Source organism: Lithobates pipiens, unplaced genomic scaffold, assembly GCF_037356315.1.
Source record: "Lithobates pipiens isolate NorthernLeopardFrog02 unplaced genomic scaffold, aLitPip1_a1.2 Scaffold_64, whole genome shotgun sequence".
In the NCBI taxonomy this organism is placed as follows: Eukaryota; Metazoa; Chordata; class Amphibia; order Anura; family Ranidae; genus Lithobates; species Lithobates pipiens.
Genome location: NW_027507886.1, coordinates 575,309 through 591,209, shown reverse-complemented (window position 1 = coordinate 591,209; position 15,901 = coordinate 575,309). Strand labels below are relative to the sequence as shown.

The following is a 15,901-nucleotide window of genomic DNA, read 5'->3' as shown; positions in this document are numbered from 1 at the left end:
ACTTTACCCTATTTGGTAGACACTATAACTTTTGTGCAACCAATCAATATATGCTTATTGCAATTTTTATTACCAAAAATATGTAGAGGAATACACATCGGCCTAAACTAAGGAAAAAAATTAGCTTTTTTTAAAAAAAATGGGGGTATTTATTATAGCAAAAAGTACAAAATATTGGGGGGTTATTTACGAAAGGCAAATCTACTTTGCACTGAAAGTGCACTTGGAAGTGCAGTCTCTCTAAATCTAAGGGGTAGATCTGAAATGAGTGGAAGCTATGCTGATTTTATCATCCAATCATGTGCAAGCTAAAATGCTGTTTTTTATTTTCCTTGCATGTCCCCCTCGGATCTACAGTGACTTTACTTCTCCAGGCAATGAGAACAGAGGGGTGTAGACTGTGGAAGGCAAAGTGGAAGCCCAGTATTGGAGTGTGGCTGTGGGGCTCTAGGGCAGATTGGAGCTGGACTTTGTGGAGGATATGATAATATGACAGGCAGGCTGTGGGGCCCCCTGGAGCTAGGGTCGGGGTTGCAATTGTGACCCCTGCAACCCCTTATGCTATGCCCATGAAGTAAAGTATATTCACCTCTAATTCATGTGTATACACTCAAAGTGAAGAATTCCTAATTGTTTTTAGCAAACAAGACTGAAACTGAGTATCTCTTTTCTGACAGCTAATGATAGAAACCCGAAAAAATACATTTTTTGAATACATTTATTTTTCAAAATTTATTTTTTTGTGTAAAAATATGTGACTGAAACACAGTAAAAGAAAATACGGTGGTTTGTCCTCTTATTTTTTGGCCGGCTCATCAGGCTTCTTAGCAATCTCAGCACGGCTTTGGAAAGTTACTGGAATAGTGATCTCTGCAGACTGGATTGCTGGCTTGGGGAGTGGTGCCTCTACTGTCAGAACACCATCCGGAGAAAGAGATGAAGCCACACTTGTAATATCAACACCTGGGGGAAGACTGAAAAAAAACAACAGATCATGATTAAAATTATTAAATTATATGTTTAAACAATAAAACGCCTAATTTTATTCACATATACGGTAATTATATATGATGGAGCTATCTCAGTGCATAATGCACACAGCAAACAGAATGGAATTCAAAATAAAAAAGGCAAGTAAATCTGGGCGGACAATGGCAGTATAAAATGTAGTCAAATGGCTTGTTCACTGCATCTCACTATATCTTATATATGACAGATATAGATTTCCCCTTTTGTTACAGCAAGAAAAGACATTGTTCACTACACCTTCGCAATGTCAGCCTGGGTTCACACTTGTGCGAACACAGACATCGCATGTGATGCAGGTTCAGCCATACCGTTGACTTTTTCACACCCATGCGATCTGATTCATGTGCAAGTTCACAGTTTGCACTGCAATCTGTGGACCAATCTGGGGGTGTCATTAGCATTGTATTGACACTCACAGTGGTTCACAGAAGGCAGTGTGAACTGCCTGAGGGAGAGCTGCGATGCGGGAACCAGCGCTGGAATCACGTCAGTTCCTGCATCACATAGGCTTCTACAAATGATACTTTGATCAAGTTAAAGACAAGAAAGACTGTGATAGACCAATATGCTTTGCCCTATACAAAAAAAAAAAAAACAACCTTTCATAGGGCGGTTGCACCTTTAGAATTGTAAATGCTCCATACTGAATGATTTTTGTTCACTAGTGAGTGCAGCTCATCCTATCTCATATCATCTTTAACATGGGGTATACACATTCAGTTTTTTTTGTTCAACCAGTGGGTTAAGCAAAAAACAAAAACAAAAAAACAACTGACATATCTCTGCATCAACACAACAATGTGCGATGCAGAATTCTCTCACGCTGTGCTATTGTATTCTCACAGGGGGACTCTTCCCCCCATCAGAATATACTGATCCGCACTTGCAGCCAATGCTTGTTTTCGAGCAAGACCATTCAACAGAAGCAGGCCAACTTTCAGTATGTGTTTGCCGGGCTTTAGTCTACTTATTATTTGAGACACTATTGTTTTTGCTTTGCTCTTGTTTTCTTTTTCTAATGCTCCCTAAAATCAAAACGGAAGCCATTTTTTTTTACCACTGTTTACCATATGACTTTTTATGTTTTCACTCCAGATCTGGTTTAAAGTGAAAAGAATAAGTATATATAAAATGGATCAACAATATGTCCCTCGAGTAATGAGGTTAATAAAAATTACTGTGAAGTGTTACAAAGATATTGACTTTTAGGCCTTATGCACACATCATTCTCTGCAGCTATTACCTTTTGTACCACCCCCTCCCTTTAGAATGTAAGCTCTATGAGCAGGGCCCGCCTTTTGTATTGAACTGTACTGTAATTGTGTTGTCCCCCTATACATTGTAAAGCGCTGCGTAAACTGCTGGCGCTATATAAATCGTGTATTATAATAATAATAATTATAATAATAATAAAAAAAAGCCAGTAGCGTTAGCTGTAGAAAAAAGCTGGAGCTATAGAATGAGTTTTGCAGTAGTGTTTTTCAGCATTTTTTAGCTGTAGCATTTTTTTTTTTTTTTTTTTTTTTTAGCAAAACTATATTTCCACAAAAGCTTATGGCTCAAAAACGCTGATAAATTTCGAATAGCTGCATTTGCAGCGTTTTCCAGCATTTTAAGTTCCATGCACACCAGCATTTGTGTTAAGCTACAAAAATGCTGGAAAAAAGGCTGGATAAAAATGCTGGTAATAGCTTTTTTTAGTAGCATTTTAGGAGCGTTTAAGAGAATTTTGGAGCATTAGCATCTTATTAGCATTTTTGCAGTTCCTTTAAAAAAAGAGGGAAAAAAAGCAAAATAATACGCTATTAGTAGCGTTTCTGCTGGAAAAACACTCAAAGAGAATCCACGAAAACAATTATTTTCTGCTCCTAGACACTGAAGCTCAAAAAACACTAATAGCCTAAAGTATTGTGCATGGACACATAGGATACGACTATTTTGTTTCTGGGAGCAGAAAAAAATGCTAATACCAGCTTCTAGGAGCTTAAAAAACATGTGCATGGAGCCTTAAGCTTTTTTCAGAGTTAGAGCTTTTTTACAGTTGAAAAACTACTCTTAAAGCCTCATGCACACTGGACATTATAAAAATGCTAGTAGCGTTAGCTGTGGAAAGCTGCAGCTGTAGAATGAGTTTTGTAGCTTTTTTGCAGTAGCATTTTTCATTTTTTTTGTCTTTTTTAGAAAAACTATACTCCCACAAAAGGTTATGGCTCAAAAATGCTGATAAATGCAGAATAGCCACATTTTGAAGCTTTTATCAAGGTTAGAGCATTTTTACAGCTGAGAAATTCCTCTTAAAACCCACAAGTTCTGGGGGTTTTTCCAGCCAGAAAACGCCCCTGCCAAAAAAAACACTGATAACAGCCTATGGGGTTTATTTACTAAAGGCAAATTCACTTTGCACTACAAATGCACTGCAAATGCACTTGGAAGTGCAGTCGCTGTAGATCTGAGGGGGACATGCAAGGAAAATAAAAAACAGCATTTTTGCTTGCACGCGATTGGATGAAAAAAATCAAAAGCTAAAGCCACTGCACTTCCAAGAGAACTTCAAGTGCACTTGTAGTGCAAAGTGGATTTGCCTTTAGTAAATCAGCCCCTATGTTAAGGATGAGCTCCGGCGTGTTTGCACAGCTCATGTGCAGAGCCCACCAGGAAGTTGGCACTGCGCTGCGCTAATCACAAGCAGTGAGACATTGTCCTGATGCAGAGATCGGGAAATGTCTCACTGCCTGTGATTAGCGCAGCGCAGTGCCGACTTTCTGGCGGTCTCTGCATGTGGGCTTTGCGAACACGCTAGGAGCTCATTCTTAGGCCGCGTACACACGGGCGGACTGTTCGCCCAACTTGGTCCGCTGAACAGTGTTTGAGCTGACAATCCGCTCGTGTGTGGGCTTCAGCGGACTGTTTCAGCGGACAGTCTGACGAACAAAGTCTTACGGAATTTCCGTAAGACAGTCCGTCCAAACTTGGTTTCAGCGGACAGTCCGCTCGTGTGTAGGCTAGTTCGACAGACTAAGTTTGGCGCATGCTCAGAAAGGATTTACACGGCGAAGGTTGCATTGCAGTGTATTGGACGTCGAATTTCTCGTCCCGTCGTACGTGCCGTTCACATCATCACGCGCGCTTTCAGCGGACTGTCTGCTCATCGTGTGTGGTCAAGTCCGTTCATGCAAATTTTGAACGGACTGTTTGTCGGATTGTCTGACGAACTTAGTTGGGCGAACAGTCCGCCCGTGTGTACGCGGCCTCAGTGTGCATGAACACATAGGACAAAAACTGTGGCTGTAAAAACATCCAATGTGCATGAGGCCTTAGACCTAGACTTTTAACCAAGTAGAAAAATGTTCTGTAGAGGGTTATTCAGTTACTAAAAAGGACACAATATGGCCTGGCTCAGTTCCTTGTGGTCTTGGACAAGCCTTTTGCCAATGGGACCAATTACCATTTTGATAGTTTGCAACCAAAATATGTTTGATGCGCCCTTGGTTTGAAGCAGCTGAGGGCACATGTCTATTTAGAATGCTGATATTTTTCAGGAATGAAAAACATCTGTTGTTCATTCCTTATTGCCTCTCTAGGCAACAAGTGCTAGCTGATATCTAGTAACATGCAGCAAACAACAATATACTATACAAGTGCATATATTATCACATTTCATGACCAGAAGAAAATAAATATGTTACAACTGACATAGAACTGTCCTGGCTGACTGTAATGTAACTTATCATTTATCTCATTGAGATGTGTGAACCTGTAGCAATAAACATTTGCTTAAGTATAGTATATTTTAAGCCTCATGTACATGTACAGTTTCATACATCACAGTAAATAGAAATATAACAAAGTGGCAATTTTTATGACTGTTCACTACAGCAGCTCCATTCTTTAAGAGAAAATATTTAGTATGGACTCACGTATATTTTCTTGTAAAGCATCTTGAGATAAATCCATGTTCATCTTGTTTCTCTTCATGTTTTCCTGTAAGAAAAGTTTTAAAGTAGTTCATAAATAATCAGCATCCCTTATGGTGAATAGCCTTTGCCTAAATGAGCTCACATGCTTCTCAGCATTAATGTCCATCAGTTAGGTTAATGGTGCACATTTTCAACTAAATACTCTAAGAGCAAGCCAAGCTAGTTCTCATCATGATAAGTCTAGTAATGCAATATTTAAGTGAAAGGAAAAACCCTAAGGCCATCTTGAAAATGTGCAATATTAAATGTCATTGATAACTACTTTGAAGGCACTGTTCAGTTTCAGAAATGTTGTCACATACAGTATCTCTGTTATTTTTACAAAAAACACCTGTATTAAAGCGGAGTTCTACCCAGAAATGGAACTTCCTCTTTAAGTACTGGTGACCCCCTGACATGCCACATTTGGCCTGTCAAGTTTTGACAGGCACCCAGCTTCCACTTCCCCCCCTGGCGCCTCGGTACCAAGCAGAAGTTCACCTCTCCCCTCTCCCTCCCTGCTATCTTCTGGGACACGTCACAAGTACCAGAAGATTGCCCGGCCAGTCATAACGCGCAGCATGGCCCACACATGCACAGTGTGCACCCAGCCGTGAAGACACAGCCGGACACCCACAGTTACAATGCCGGTACTATGAAGAGGAGGGGGAGAGGAGCGAGGCTTCGTGTGCCAGCATCGCTGGACTGTGGGACAGGTGAGTGTCTGTTTATTAAAAGTCAGCAGCTACACTTATTGTAGCTGCTAACTTTTAAATGGGTGGAACTCTGCTTTAAGATGGTCTCTCTAGCACTTAAATATATATATATATATATATATATATATATATATATATTTTTTTTTTTTTTTCTGCGTGATTCATACATTTTATTATTTATTAGAACCTTGTCGTGTGAACCATGCCATGCACCTGAAATCAGTTTAAAATATATCTCTATCCCTATACTTTTTTATTCTTGATTTAAGGTTTTTCACAAAGTTTCTGTTTAACAAGGCCGATGCTGGTTACAATATATCTTTAAGTAATATAAATATACAGAAAAGTTACCAATTAAATGCTAACTTGAAAAATTTACAAATATCAATCGGTACAGGAAAATCATAAAACATGGTGAAACAGTGCTACAGGGTAGTGATATGGTCTTCTACATACACATAAGAGGACTGAACAGAAAGTCTTAATTTTTGCTTTGTTGGGGAAGGAGGAAGATGTGTGGAGTGAAGATCTATGGAAGGGATTCGGTAAGTGGAGCATGGGGCAGAGGGCAAAAGGGGGTATCTTGGAAAACAGCTAAAGGCTAATGCGATAAATGTACAAAGATTTATCAGTCTGTACAGTATGAAACTTAACCAAGTTCATATACCAGGGTGAAACTGGGGTAGAGGGTAGAAATATGGGTTTAATTTACTAAAGGCAAATAGAGTGTTCACTTTGCAAGGAAAAGTGCCCCAGAGCTTATTGAATGCGGTGACTTACACAATCACATGCAAGGAAATAAAAAAACAGCGTTTTAGCTTGCACTTGATTGGATGATTGAATTCAGCAGAGCTTCATCTCATTCAATAGGCTCTGAGGCATATTCTCTTTGAAAGTACAACTTCCCTTTCAAAGTGAAGAGCCTATTTGCCTTAAGCAAATCAATCCCATGGTCTTATATATACAAATAGCAGAACTGAGCAGAAAATATTAGGTTTTTGTATGTTTTGATGGGAAAGAAGGAGGATTTATAGATCAATGGAAGGAGTTGGTTACAAAGAGCATAGTCTGAGGGCAAAATGAGATATCATGGTACTTTGTTTCTCAATTACATCCTGGGCCTGTTAATACAGGGTTCATGGAGCGTATGTGAGGTAATCTGAGGTCTGGGTTAACTGTAACCAAATGGAACCACATTTTATTCATACTCTATTTTGTCCTATGGTACTATGAAATTCTCCATTTGCATATTTGCAGGCTTTTCTATCCATGTAGTTTATAATATTACACAGATACAATTTTTTTAAAACTCCTTAAGGGCTAAGATATGGACTTTGTATTGGATTTATGTGCACATTTTCTATTTATGTTTGCTTCATCACATTCAGAAGCATTCTGATTATGTATAATGTGAAGTGACCCTTCACACTGTGTTCTGGATATAGACTAGCAAAAGGAATATGATTTACACTGATATGCAATCTTTATTTTTCCAAGTGTAATAATGTTTGTATTGGCATCTACTTACATTTCGCAAGCAGACATAAATCCCTGTGTGAGTGACTAAAGGCTGGTCTCCTAGGTAGGATTACACCTTACCATCTGTGTGGGATTCAAGCGTTGTTAAAAGATCTCTACCGGTTTTGTATAGCTCACTTTATCACTTCATTAGGTCAAAAATGAAGCATGGACTGTAGTTTGATAGTATACACTGTATGTTTTTAGTAAATGTCTTGGGGCATGTTTTTTTAAAGCAGAAAGTGATTATTCCCCACTGGGATCCTGTTGTGTATTTCACTGTAAAAATATTTGCCATTTACCAAACCGATTTACATTTTACACCAAAAGTCACAAACCTAGACTTTCCTGACAGGAAACGCAGGTCTTTGTCACATTCACCATATTTATGATATAGCAAATGTTTTATTCGCTGCTCTTGATTTTTTATTTTTTTTTGCATATTTGCTGTTTGCATATGGAAAGTCATTGATTCTAAAAATGATTAATCATTGATTCCTATTGTGCTAGATCCCTCTACATACTGAAAGTGCCATACAAATTTTAGGCTAATGTCTTCATTTGCACTTAGTTTCAACACCCACTGCAGATTTGCATTACACATAGAGCCAATTTAAAAGACATTTATTGTAACATTGAACCTAAATGGTGTTATAAATAAAAATAAGGGAGTAATGAAAGCTGCTGGTTCAGCAGAGTGGACCCCATTATTTGCTAGGCCATGCGAATATTTGCTCCACTGGTGTAATAGTGCGCTACTAAAACGTGATCAAGTTCATTAGGATGCAAGATTCCTGTGGACCCTAACCCCAAAAAGCAAGCCTGTGCTCATTACTCCAAAAACCAATTACATCCCATTTTTTAAACGGCTGAGACTTTTGTTGTGCGTCCTAAGATCCAATGGCGCAGATCTGGGACCAGTTGATTGTCCACCTGAACCATGATTCTTTGCAACAGAACAGAAACGTGAACAATCTCTCTCTGCACTGATCATGTGACTAGACCTCAGCATATGTGAAATACTACTTGACAAGGATCATTTGCACTTAATGTTGCAAAAATATTCTGAACATCAATTGTCTGGTCTGTTACCCATAGGAATTTTTCCAACAGTTTTTCAGTAACAATTGTGTAGAAAGTCTTTGGAAAACTGCAATTTGTTGATATGGTGAGTTCAGAATTCCCTTTTAGATACTTGATACATGAGGCTTATTTGATATCACTTCCATGTAAGATCATGTTATACATGCACGCCAAATTGTTCCTATATTGTTCTGCATTCTGTTATACAACCAGGTCTTTTTTTGTGCCAGAATGTGCCGATACTATGTACCAGGAAGATATTATGTATAGTACTGTATTGCATGGTTCCTATTCAGTAGGAGCTACACTATGGGGTTGATTTACTAAAATTGGAGATTGCAAAATCTGATGCAGCTCTGCATAGAAACCAATCAGATTCATTTTTTTTTTGTCAAAGCTTAATTGAACAATCTGAAGTTAGAAGCTGATTGGCTCCATGCGCAGCTAGACCAGATTTTTCACTTTCCAGTTTCAGTAAATCAATCCCAGTTTCTTATCAGTTGCTTCACAACTCCCCTGCACTGGAACCTGAGTATGCATACAAAGCCTTTCCTATCTTTAGTATTACAGATAATGTAATTAGAGGATGCCTGCTCCCATCTATAAATCATCACTGGCTGCTGTGTGAGTGACTCTGCAGTCTACAATATATGAGGAGTCACCAGGTACAAGGGTGGGAGGAAGTGGAGATGCTTAATATGTTTTCTAAAAGAGGGGTTGTTGGGAGGCGGTGAAAACAAGGGTGGCCCAGGGGATGGAGGGTTGTACCTATTCTCTAATGACAGAAAAACCTTGTATACAGCAGAATACAATTTACAAATATTTTCCCTAAAAGCTAGATGTAAATTAATATAAACATTTAGTGACAATAGCAGTGTTCCTGTGCTCTTGGTGTAAATCAAAATTGACATGGAGAATGAAAGAAACAGCTGTGGTCTTATTCTACAGATTAGCAAAGGCAAATGTCAGTTTCAAGCCAACATCCAATAATGCTAATGGCAGCAAGTTGTTGCAAAAAGAAGCTCTCTGCTCCCCATTATACACATTTCCTCAAAATGAACTACACCATCCTGCACTGTAGACTAAAAGCCAACTAAAAAGTAGTATTAATATTTAATGTGCTGAGACAGTGTTATCCATTACAGAAATCACTGGGGCTGCAATTTATATTTCCCTTTTCCTCATCCTAGATAGAACATACAAGAATGCATGGAGCAAATTACTGGGCCATTAGGTGACAGTTTAATTAGGTCAGACATCATATGTGTCAGGGAGCAGGTTCTTACTTTAATAACATTAGTAATATAACCCAGGAAACTGTCTATAATTTAGGTTATAAAGACAAAAAGCATTTTTCAATAAAATTTTTACCCCCTATAAATAACAATTGTAAAGGTTTGATTACCTTTAGGCCAATTGTTTGATCATTAATGAATGAAAGTCCTGCTTTTATTCAGATAGTAGGTGCAGCTAGTAGGGGTAGTCATTTTATTACCATGTGAGTGATAATGTGAGTCTTTTTCAGTACAACTCATCATTTTTTATATGCAACTGTTCTTTGATCTGCTATTCAAAAGGTGGTTAAAATATAGGTAAGACTAAATAACACCTTGGTTAAACCTACATAGGACATTCAGGCTTACTGAGCACCTAGAAAATGTGACATATACATTGTGATGATGGAGAAAAGAAAGTGAGAACAAACATGGAGTTGTTGTCAGTAGTACCCAATCCAGTTTCACCTTTCATTATATGTAAGAGATGAGACGTGACCTAAAAAAAACAGCTTAACCTCATATCCCTCCACTAAAAACAATTGTCAGGGAAGAACCAATTAGATTGGTTTTCCAACTAGCTGTAGCATTCTCTTACTTCTAATGTGTGCTATTTATTAGATCCAAATCAAGTTCTGTCTTCCTTATTGTCAGGGCTGGGCTCAGCCCTTTTTTCTCAGAGCAGGCCGCTCAGCTGTCGGTTAATTTCCAGCTCTAATCTTTCCACAGTGAATAACCTGGTGATGATATCCTGCTCGTCAGTCCTGCTGGCCACTTAAGCTGTTCAGTCCAGATCATCTCTGCCTATGCCTGGTCAACATATCAGAGACTCTCTCCTGTGTACCTGTGAAAGACTTGTTTGGCTGACGTTCCTTCTGCTTCCAGATCCTGCTTGTTGTTCCACTGACTACGCTGATTCTCCAGCTTCCTGATATCCTGGCCTGGCCTGAAATATGCTGATCCCTGACTCCTTGACGTCCTGACTTGTCTGACTATCCATTCCAGTTACGGAACTCTGGCTATGTTCTGACTATATTTGCTCTGTTTACCTTTTACTATTAATATTAAACTAGTGTGATTTTTACTGCACTTCTGTCTCAGTCTGATTCATGGTTTCTGACACTTATTGGTTCATGACTGGCTGTGTCATTTGAACTGTCTACTATCAGGGTGATTCAATTGGTCATGAAAGCTGAATACTGTTCCTACACATAGCTGCTGTTAATTTTGTCATGTATTAGTACCGTAGTATTAGTCTTACAACATAGAGATCTTTTATGAAGTGGTGCTGGCTCAATAACTAACATAGGGGCAAGACACACTTAGCCTAACTGATCAGCACTAACAGTTCTTCATATTTATACTGACTAACACTAATTGCCTATATGTGAATGCGTGAGGCTGCAGCCCAATGTTTTTCATTTTTGCACTAATACCACACCAGAGATCAGTAGAGTAGAGAGCAGTATTCCTGAAAGCTAGTAGTGCCTTCTAGCCATTAACAAATGCAATGTGGCTGTGATGAATGACGGTGATGGTTTATAAGAGTGAATGAAAGCAGCACAGTGCATGGTGGTTGACTATATCTGATAGCATGACCCTGCAGCACTGAAAAGTATGAGTTCGCAAAAAATTAAAGCAAACACTTTTTATGTGAACCCCAACAGATCACACATGTAAGCATGCAGCATTTTGTCCAATCTTGATGCTTGTAAAACATTTATCTATAGTTTAATTTTTACTCTAAATCCCTAGCCTTTACATTACAATAATTACTAATGATCAAATAGTAACTCTATAACAACGACATTCATTTTTGGAGTTAAAAACTTTGGTCAACTTATCCACGCTGTTCATTTACTGCCAATTACTCAACAGTAAATTTGTTATTTATTAAGTTGAAATTCATACACATCATGAGGCATACATATAATATGATTATCAAGCAGCTATTAAAATATTTGTTGAAAATCACATATATATATTTGTGAATAATACTTTTGTGGCAAAGAACCAATAAACAAATATACCCACAAACAGGCAATAATGTGCAGTAAACTTAAAGATTTGTTTTAAATTGTTATATAATATGTTTGTCCTTATTATTGTAAGCAGATGAGATTACAGTAAGTTTTGAGCGTAGGTAAAAAGGCCAGCCATAGATGTGTCTTTGAGAACAATTGTTGAGAAGACAACTGCTTACCATTTGTAGGACTAGGATCTACTGCTGCAATGGTGAACACACAATTAGAGTGGACCTATAGTTAAAATCTAGAGTTTGGCTAAGAGGGATTCATTAGTATAGTATGATGAAGCAATCAGGAAAAAATGCTTTAAATATATCATTCTAGATTAATCACAGCAGAGCCCTTCCTTACCTTACCTTCCTTAGGCACCCTTCATTTCTCTAGCCTTACAGGACTTTTGATATCAAAGGGGTATATCTCACCCCCTTCTATTTCTGATTGCTGGATTACATTGACTGTTATTTTTGGGCTAGATCAGTGAATAGTAATAGCAGCCTGACTTCGACCCACCTAATATGGAGGCTGTCTTCCAGCCTGTGAATGTGGATGACAAAGTAGGTCAAGGCAAAAGAACAGCTGTAGAATGCCTATGTTATATAGCATTCACAACTGACCTGTCCCATGCTGTTTGATGGATGACATTGCCTGTGTTTGCATTCACTTCAATACCTTCCTCATGGAAAATAATTAGTTAGGCCACAAGGGAACTTACCAAATGAAAAATCTCCTTAAGCAAAAACTAAGACTTTTGATACTGGAAACACTCTTAGGGGTACCTTTACATTTCTCCACATTTGCTAAGCATCACACTGGGCCATCTGGTCTGGGTGGGATCTAGCCTTGAAATTACTCTCTCAAATAATCCCCGTTTAATGATCCAATATAGCCCAAATTACAATAAAAATGTTAGAATGCCTAAATTGCATTTTATTGAAAATAAAATCTTACGCATATTATGCCCTACGGAAAAGGTCCCATCGGATTATATTGTCGGAAAATCCGATCATGTGTGGGCTCTATCAGACTTTTTCCGTCGGAAATTCCAACAGAAAAAATTTGAGAGCAATATCTAAAATTTTACATCAAAAAATCCGATCTGAGAATTCCGATCGGACAAAGTGCCACGCATGCTCAGATCAGATTACGAGACCAAAGCTATTGGTTACTAGCCTCTACGTAGTCCCGTCGTACGCAACGAACATCAACACGTTCCGAATGATCAGATTGTCCGACAATTTTGTCCGACCGTGTGTATGCAAATGCGATTTAAAAAAAAAAATAATCTGACGGATTTTGTGGTCGGAATGTCTGACCGTGTGTACAGGGCATAAGTGTGTATGCAGTTTACTAAAAGTGTCAGAACTTGACCTTGAAATCTCAAGGTTCATTTATTAGGATATGATTCAACTAACATGTTTTTTTCACTCAGTCCACACATTGGCATTCATTTTCCTAGGCTATAATGTTATGGCAAGCTGTAAGTTTGCACCCCTGCTTATCTTTTCCCTGACAATGAGGATCAAAGAAAATAGATTTAAAAATCTTCAAATAGTATCATGTTGTAAGGCACTGTCTGTTGCTCACCCCAGCACTTATATATACAGTATATAGCTATTTTACTGATTAAGGCTTGGGACCACACAATGGCGACTGCTGGCAGCTCATTTAAGATCATTACAGAGTTAATTGGCAGTACAGGAGTATTAATAATAGTCCTCCTTTTCAAAGTGAATTTACACTTAACTTAGTGAATGAGGTGAAACACTGTGAAAAGTCGCATTGAAAAGGATATCCAATAATATTTTAAAAACTGAATTTTTGCTTGCGCATAATTGGATGATTGAAGTCAACACAAGTTCACTTCATTTACTAAGCTGTGGGACAATTCAATTTGCCAAGAAAACATTTACTTAGTTTAGTGAATGAGGTGAAGTTGTGCTGATCACCATCCAATAATGTGAATGTGTAAGCAAAAATCTATTTTTTTAAATATTTTCCTTGCACATTTTTGGGTATTCTTTTACAATTAAATTTTTACTTAATTTTACTTTGTTTTACCTAATTCACTAAGATAAGTGAAAATTCACTTGCCCTACTTAAATAATCAACTTTACAGTGTTAATATTTGTTGAAATCAATAATCATGTAAAGTTTATAAGTAACTTTACAGCTATGGCATATCATAACTAAATTATAGAAGCGGGTACTTTTTGGTTAATAGTGCTGAGATCTGTATATCATGACAATAATGATGGTCAAGCATGAGATCAACTGCTTTTTTACAGTCTAGCACTGGTTGCACAAAGTTTTTGAATTTAGGGATATGTGGGTATAACAAAAACATATTTTCTAACATTATGCATTTTGTTTACGTAATTTCATAAGAGCAAATTTAGTAAAAATTTGTTTATAGTATTATATATTTTCTGAAATTGCTATTATTCTGTAACTCTATGTAGTGACAAATTCCACTGAAACATATGTTGTGGCTACATACAATGTTTTTCAGCCATAATATGGTGCATAGGTATGTATTGTAGCTACATTGGAATAACATGGGTAAGTAGCTTGATGGAAAATCCATATTAGAACACAGAGGGTTATTTACGAAAGGCAAATCCACTTTGCACTGAAAGTGCACTTGGAAGTGCAGTCACTCTAAATCTAAGCGTTAGATCTGAAATGAGTGGAAGCTCTGCTAATTTTATCATCCAATCATGTGCAAGCTAAAATGCTGTTTTTTTTGTTTTCCTTGCAGCGACCTACAGCGACTTTACAGCCAAGTGCACTTTCAGTGCGTTTTCAAGTGCACTTGCAGTGCAAAGTGAATTTTCCTTTAGTAAATAACCCCCACAGTGTCTTTACTATGAGCTTTGTTCTATAGCAAAACTAAAGCGATCTTTTTCTGGTAGAAAATAACCATGGCCAACAAGATGGCACATGTATACCCAGCAGTGAACAGTAGTGAAAGTAATTTATTCACAATTAAAATAAATATATAACATGCCTATGAACTTTTAAAGGTACAGTAAATAACATTTATCAGAGCGCATTAACTATTTAACATAACAAACCTTTTTGTACTTTGCATACTATAGATTGCATAAAATAAATTACATAAATGCATTGATAACCACTTCAACCTACCTGTGATTTCCACTAAACCATCTCTAGTTTTGACAACCAGTTCCTCAGGAGAAAAGTGGTTGACATCTAAGCTGATCTTCCAGCAGTCGGCTGTTTGTCGGATCTCTGAAATTCCACTGCTAAGTTGCCGACTTAGTGCCCTGTTAAAATCAGGAACAGTTGCTGCTGCAGGAGAAACTACAGCTGGAGTAGTAGGAGGAACAGCGTCCACTGATTGACTGGGAAAAAGACGGACGTAGCCTGGCCAATTTGTGCTAGGCCATTGGTACCAATCTTCAGGAATTCTTGGCATACCAAAAGACTGATCAAACAGTCTGTTGGTACCTTGGTACCAGTCTCGGAATGGTTCCCAGCTTGGGGTGCGAAGGAAAGTGAAGGGAATTCTACGTTCTGAAGACATGGTCTGAGTCTATGGCACTGTTCAACAAGCTGTTTTTGCTCTGTCCAAGCTTTAGTCTGTCACTGACATTTGGAGGGTGCAGCTGTTTTATGGAGAGCCAGGCATTTATTTTTAGCAACTGAAAAGTGTGTGCTATTACTGGAGATTACACAAGTAGTTGTGATAGAAGGTTCTCGTTCCTCAGGAATAACAATTCACTGACAAGTCATTTATGAATATTTATGTACCATCACGCAGATAAGAAGAATTCCTTTATATGTCACTTACGTGGCTCTAACTAGAAAATTACATGGACACTTCGAAAGGGTATATTAGCACAGTACTTCTTTATTTAATATGTCTACAACAATGATGTTATTGCAAAATCTGTAATAACAGTTACTACCTTAATTGCTGCTTGTTTAATATATCACAGTAACATTATAAATTTATTACAACGGAAAAAAAACAAAAAAAAAACATTGAATATGATTGTCTTCTTTGTTTTTTTTTCCTCCTCCCTCTCTTTCCCTCTTTCCTTTACTTATATCCTGCCTTTCTACTTCCATTCCCTTCCTTCATCTTCTCCTCTCCTCATTCTCACGCCTTCACTCTCCTGGAATATTTCCTTGTACTCCTAAATTCCATCCAACTTTTCCATGCCTTTACAAACGTCCCTTTTCTGTCTTCTTCACAATTATATAATTCTACCAAATTATATATAAAATCTACTCTTCCAATCCATTCTTTTAATGTTTTCTTATACTGTTAT

The 15,901-nt window shown here is 37.8% G+C and overlaps 1 protein-coding gene across 1 annotated transcript; it reads right to left on the bottom strand.

Moving 5' to 3' along the window:
• Positions 1-700: 700 nt before the first annotated feature.
• Positions 701-15,231, bottom strand: LOC143958908 (heat shock protein beta-1-like). The gene is made up of 3 exons (XM_077467891.1): positions 14,751-15,231; positions 4,947-5,010; positions 701-974 (listed from the first exon to the last, which is right to left on the bottom strand). The coding sequence occupies exons 1-3, from the start codon at positions 15,148-15,150 to the stop codon at positions 797-799; spliced, it is 642 nt and encodes a 213-aa protein (XP_077324017.1). The 5' UTR covers positions 15,151-15,231; the 3' UTR covers positions 701-796.
• Positions 15,232-15,901: the final 670 nt, after the last annotated feature.

What these genes read in the sequence shown, in the direction of transcription:
- LOC143958908 (XM_077467891.1), bottom strand. Translation starts at nt 15,150, where the DNA reads ATGTCTTCAGAACGTAGAATTCCCTTCACTTTCCTTCGCACCCCAAGC. An exon ending in TGGTTTAGTGGAAATCACAG is followed by an intron (nt 5,011 to 14,750) that starts GTAGGTTGAAGT and finishes CTTTTCTTACAG; the next exon opens with GAAAACATGAAGAGAAACAA. An exon ending in TGCTTTACAAGAAAATATAC is followed by an intron (nt 975 to 4,946) that starts GTGAGTCCATAC and finishes GTTTTTTTTCAG; the next exon opens with TCTTCCCCCAGGTGTTGATA.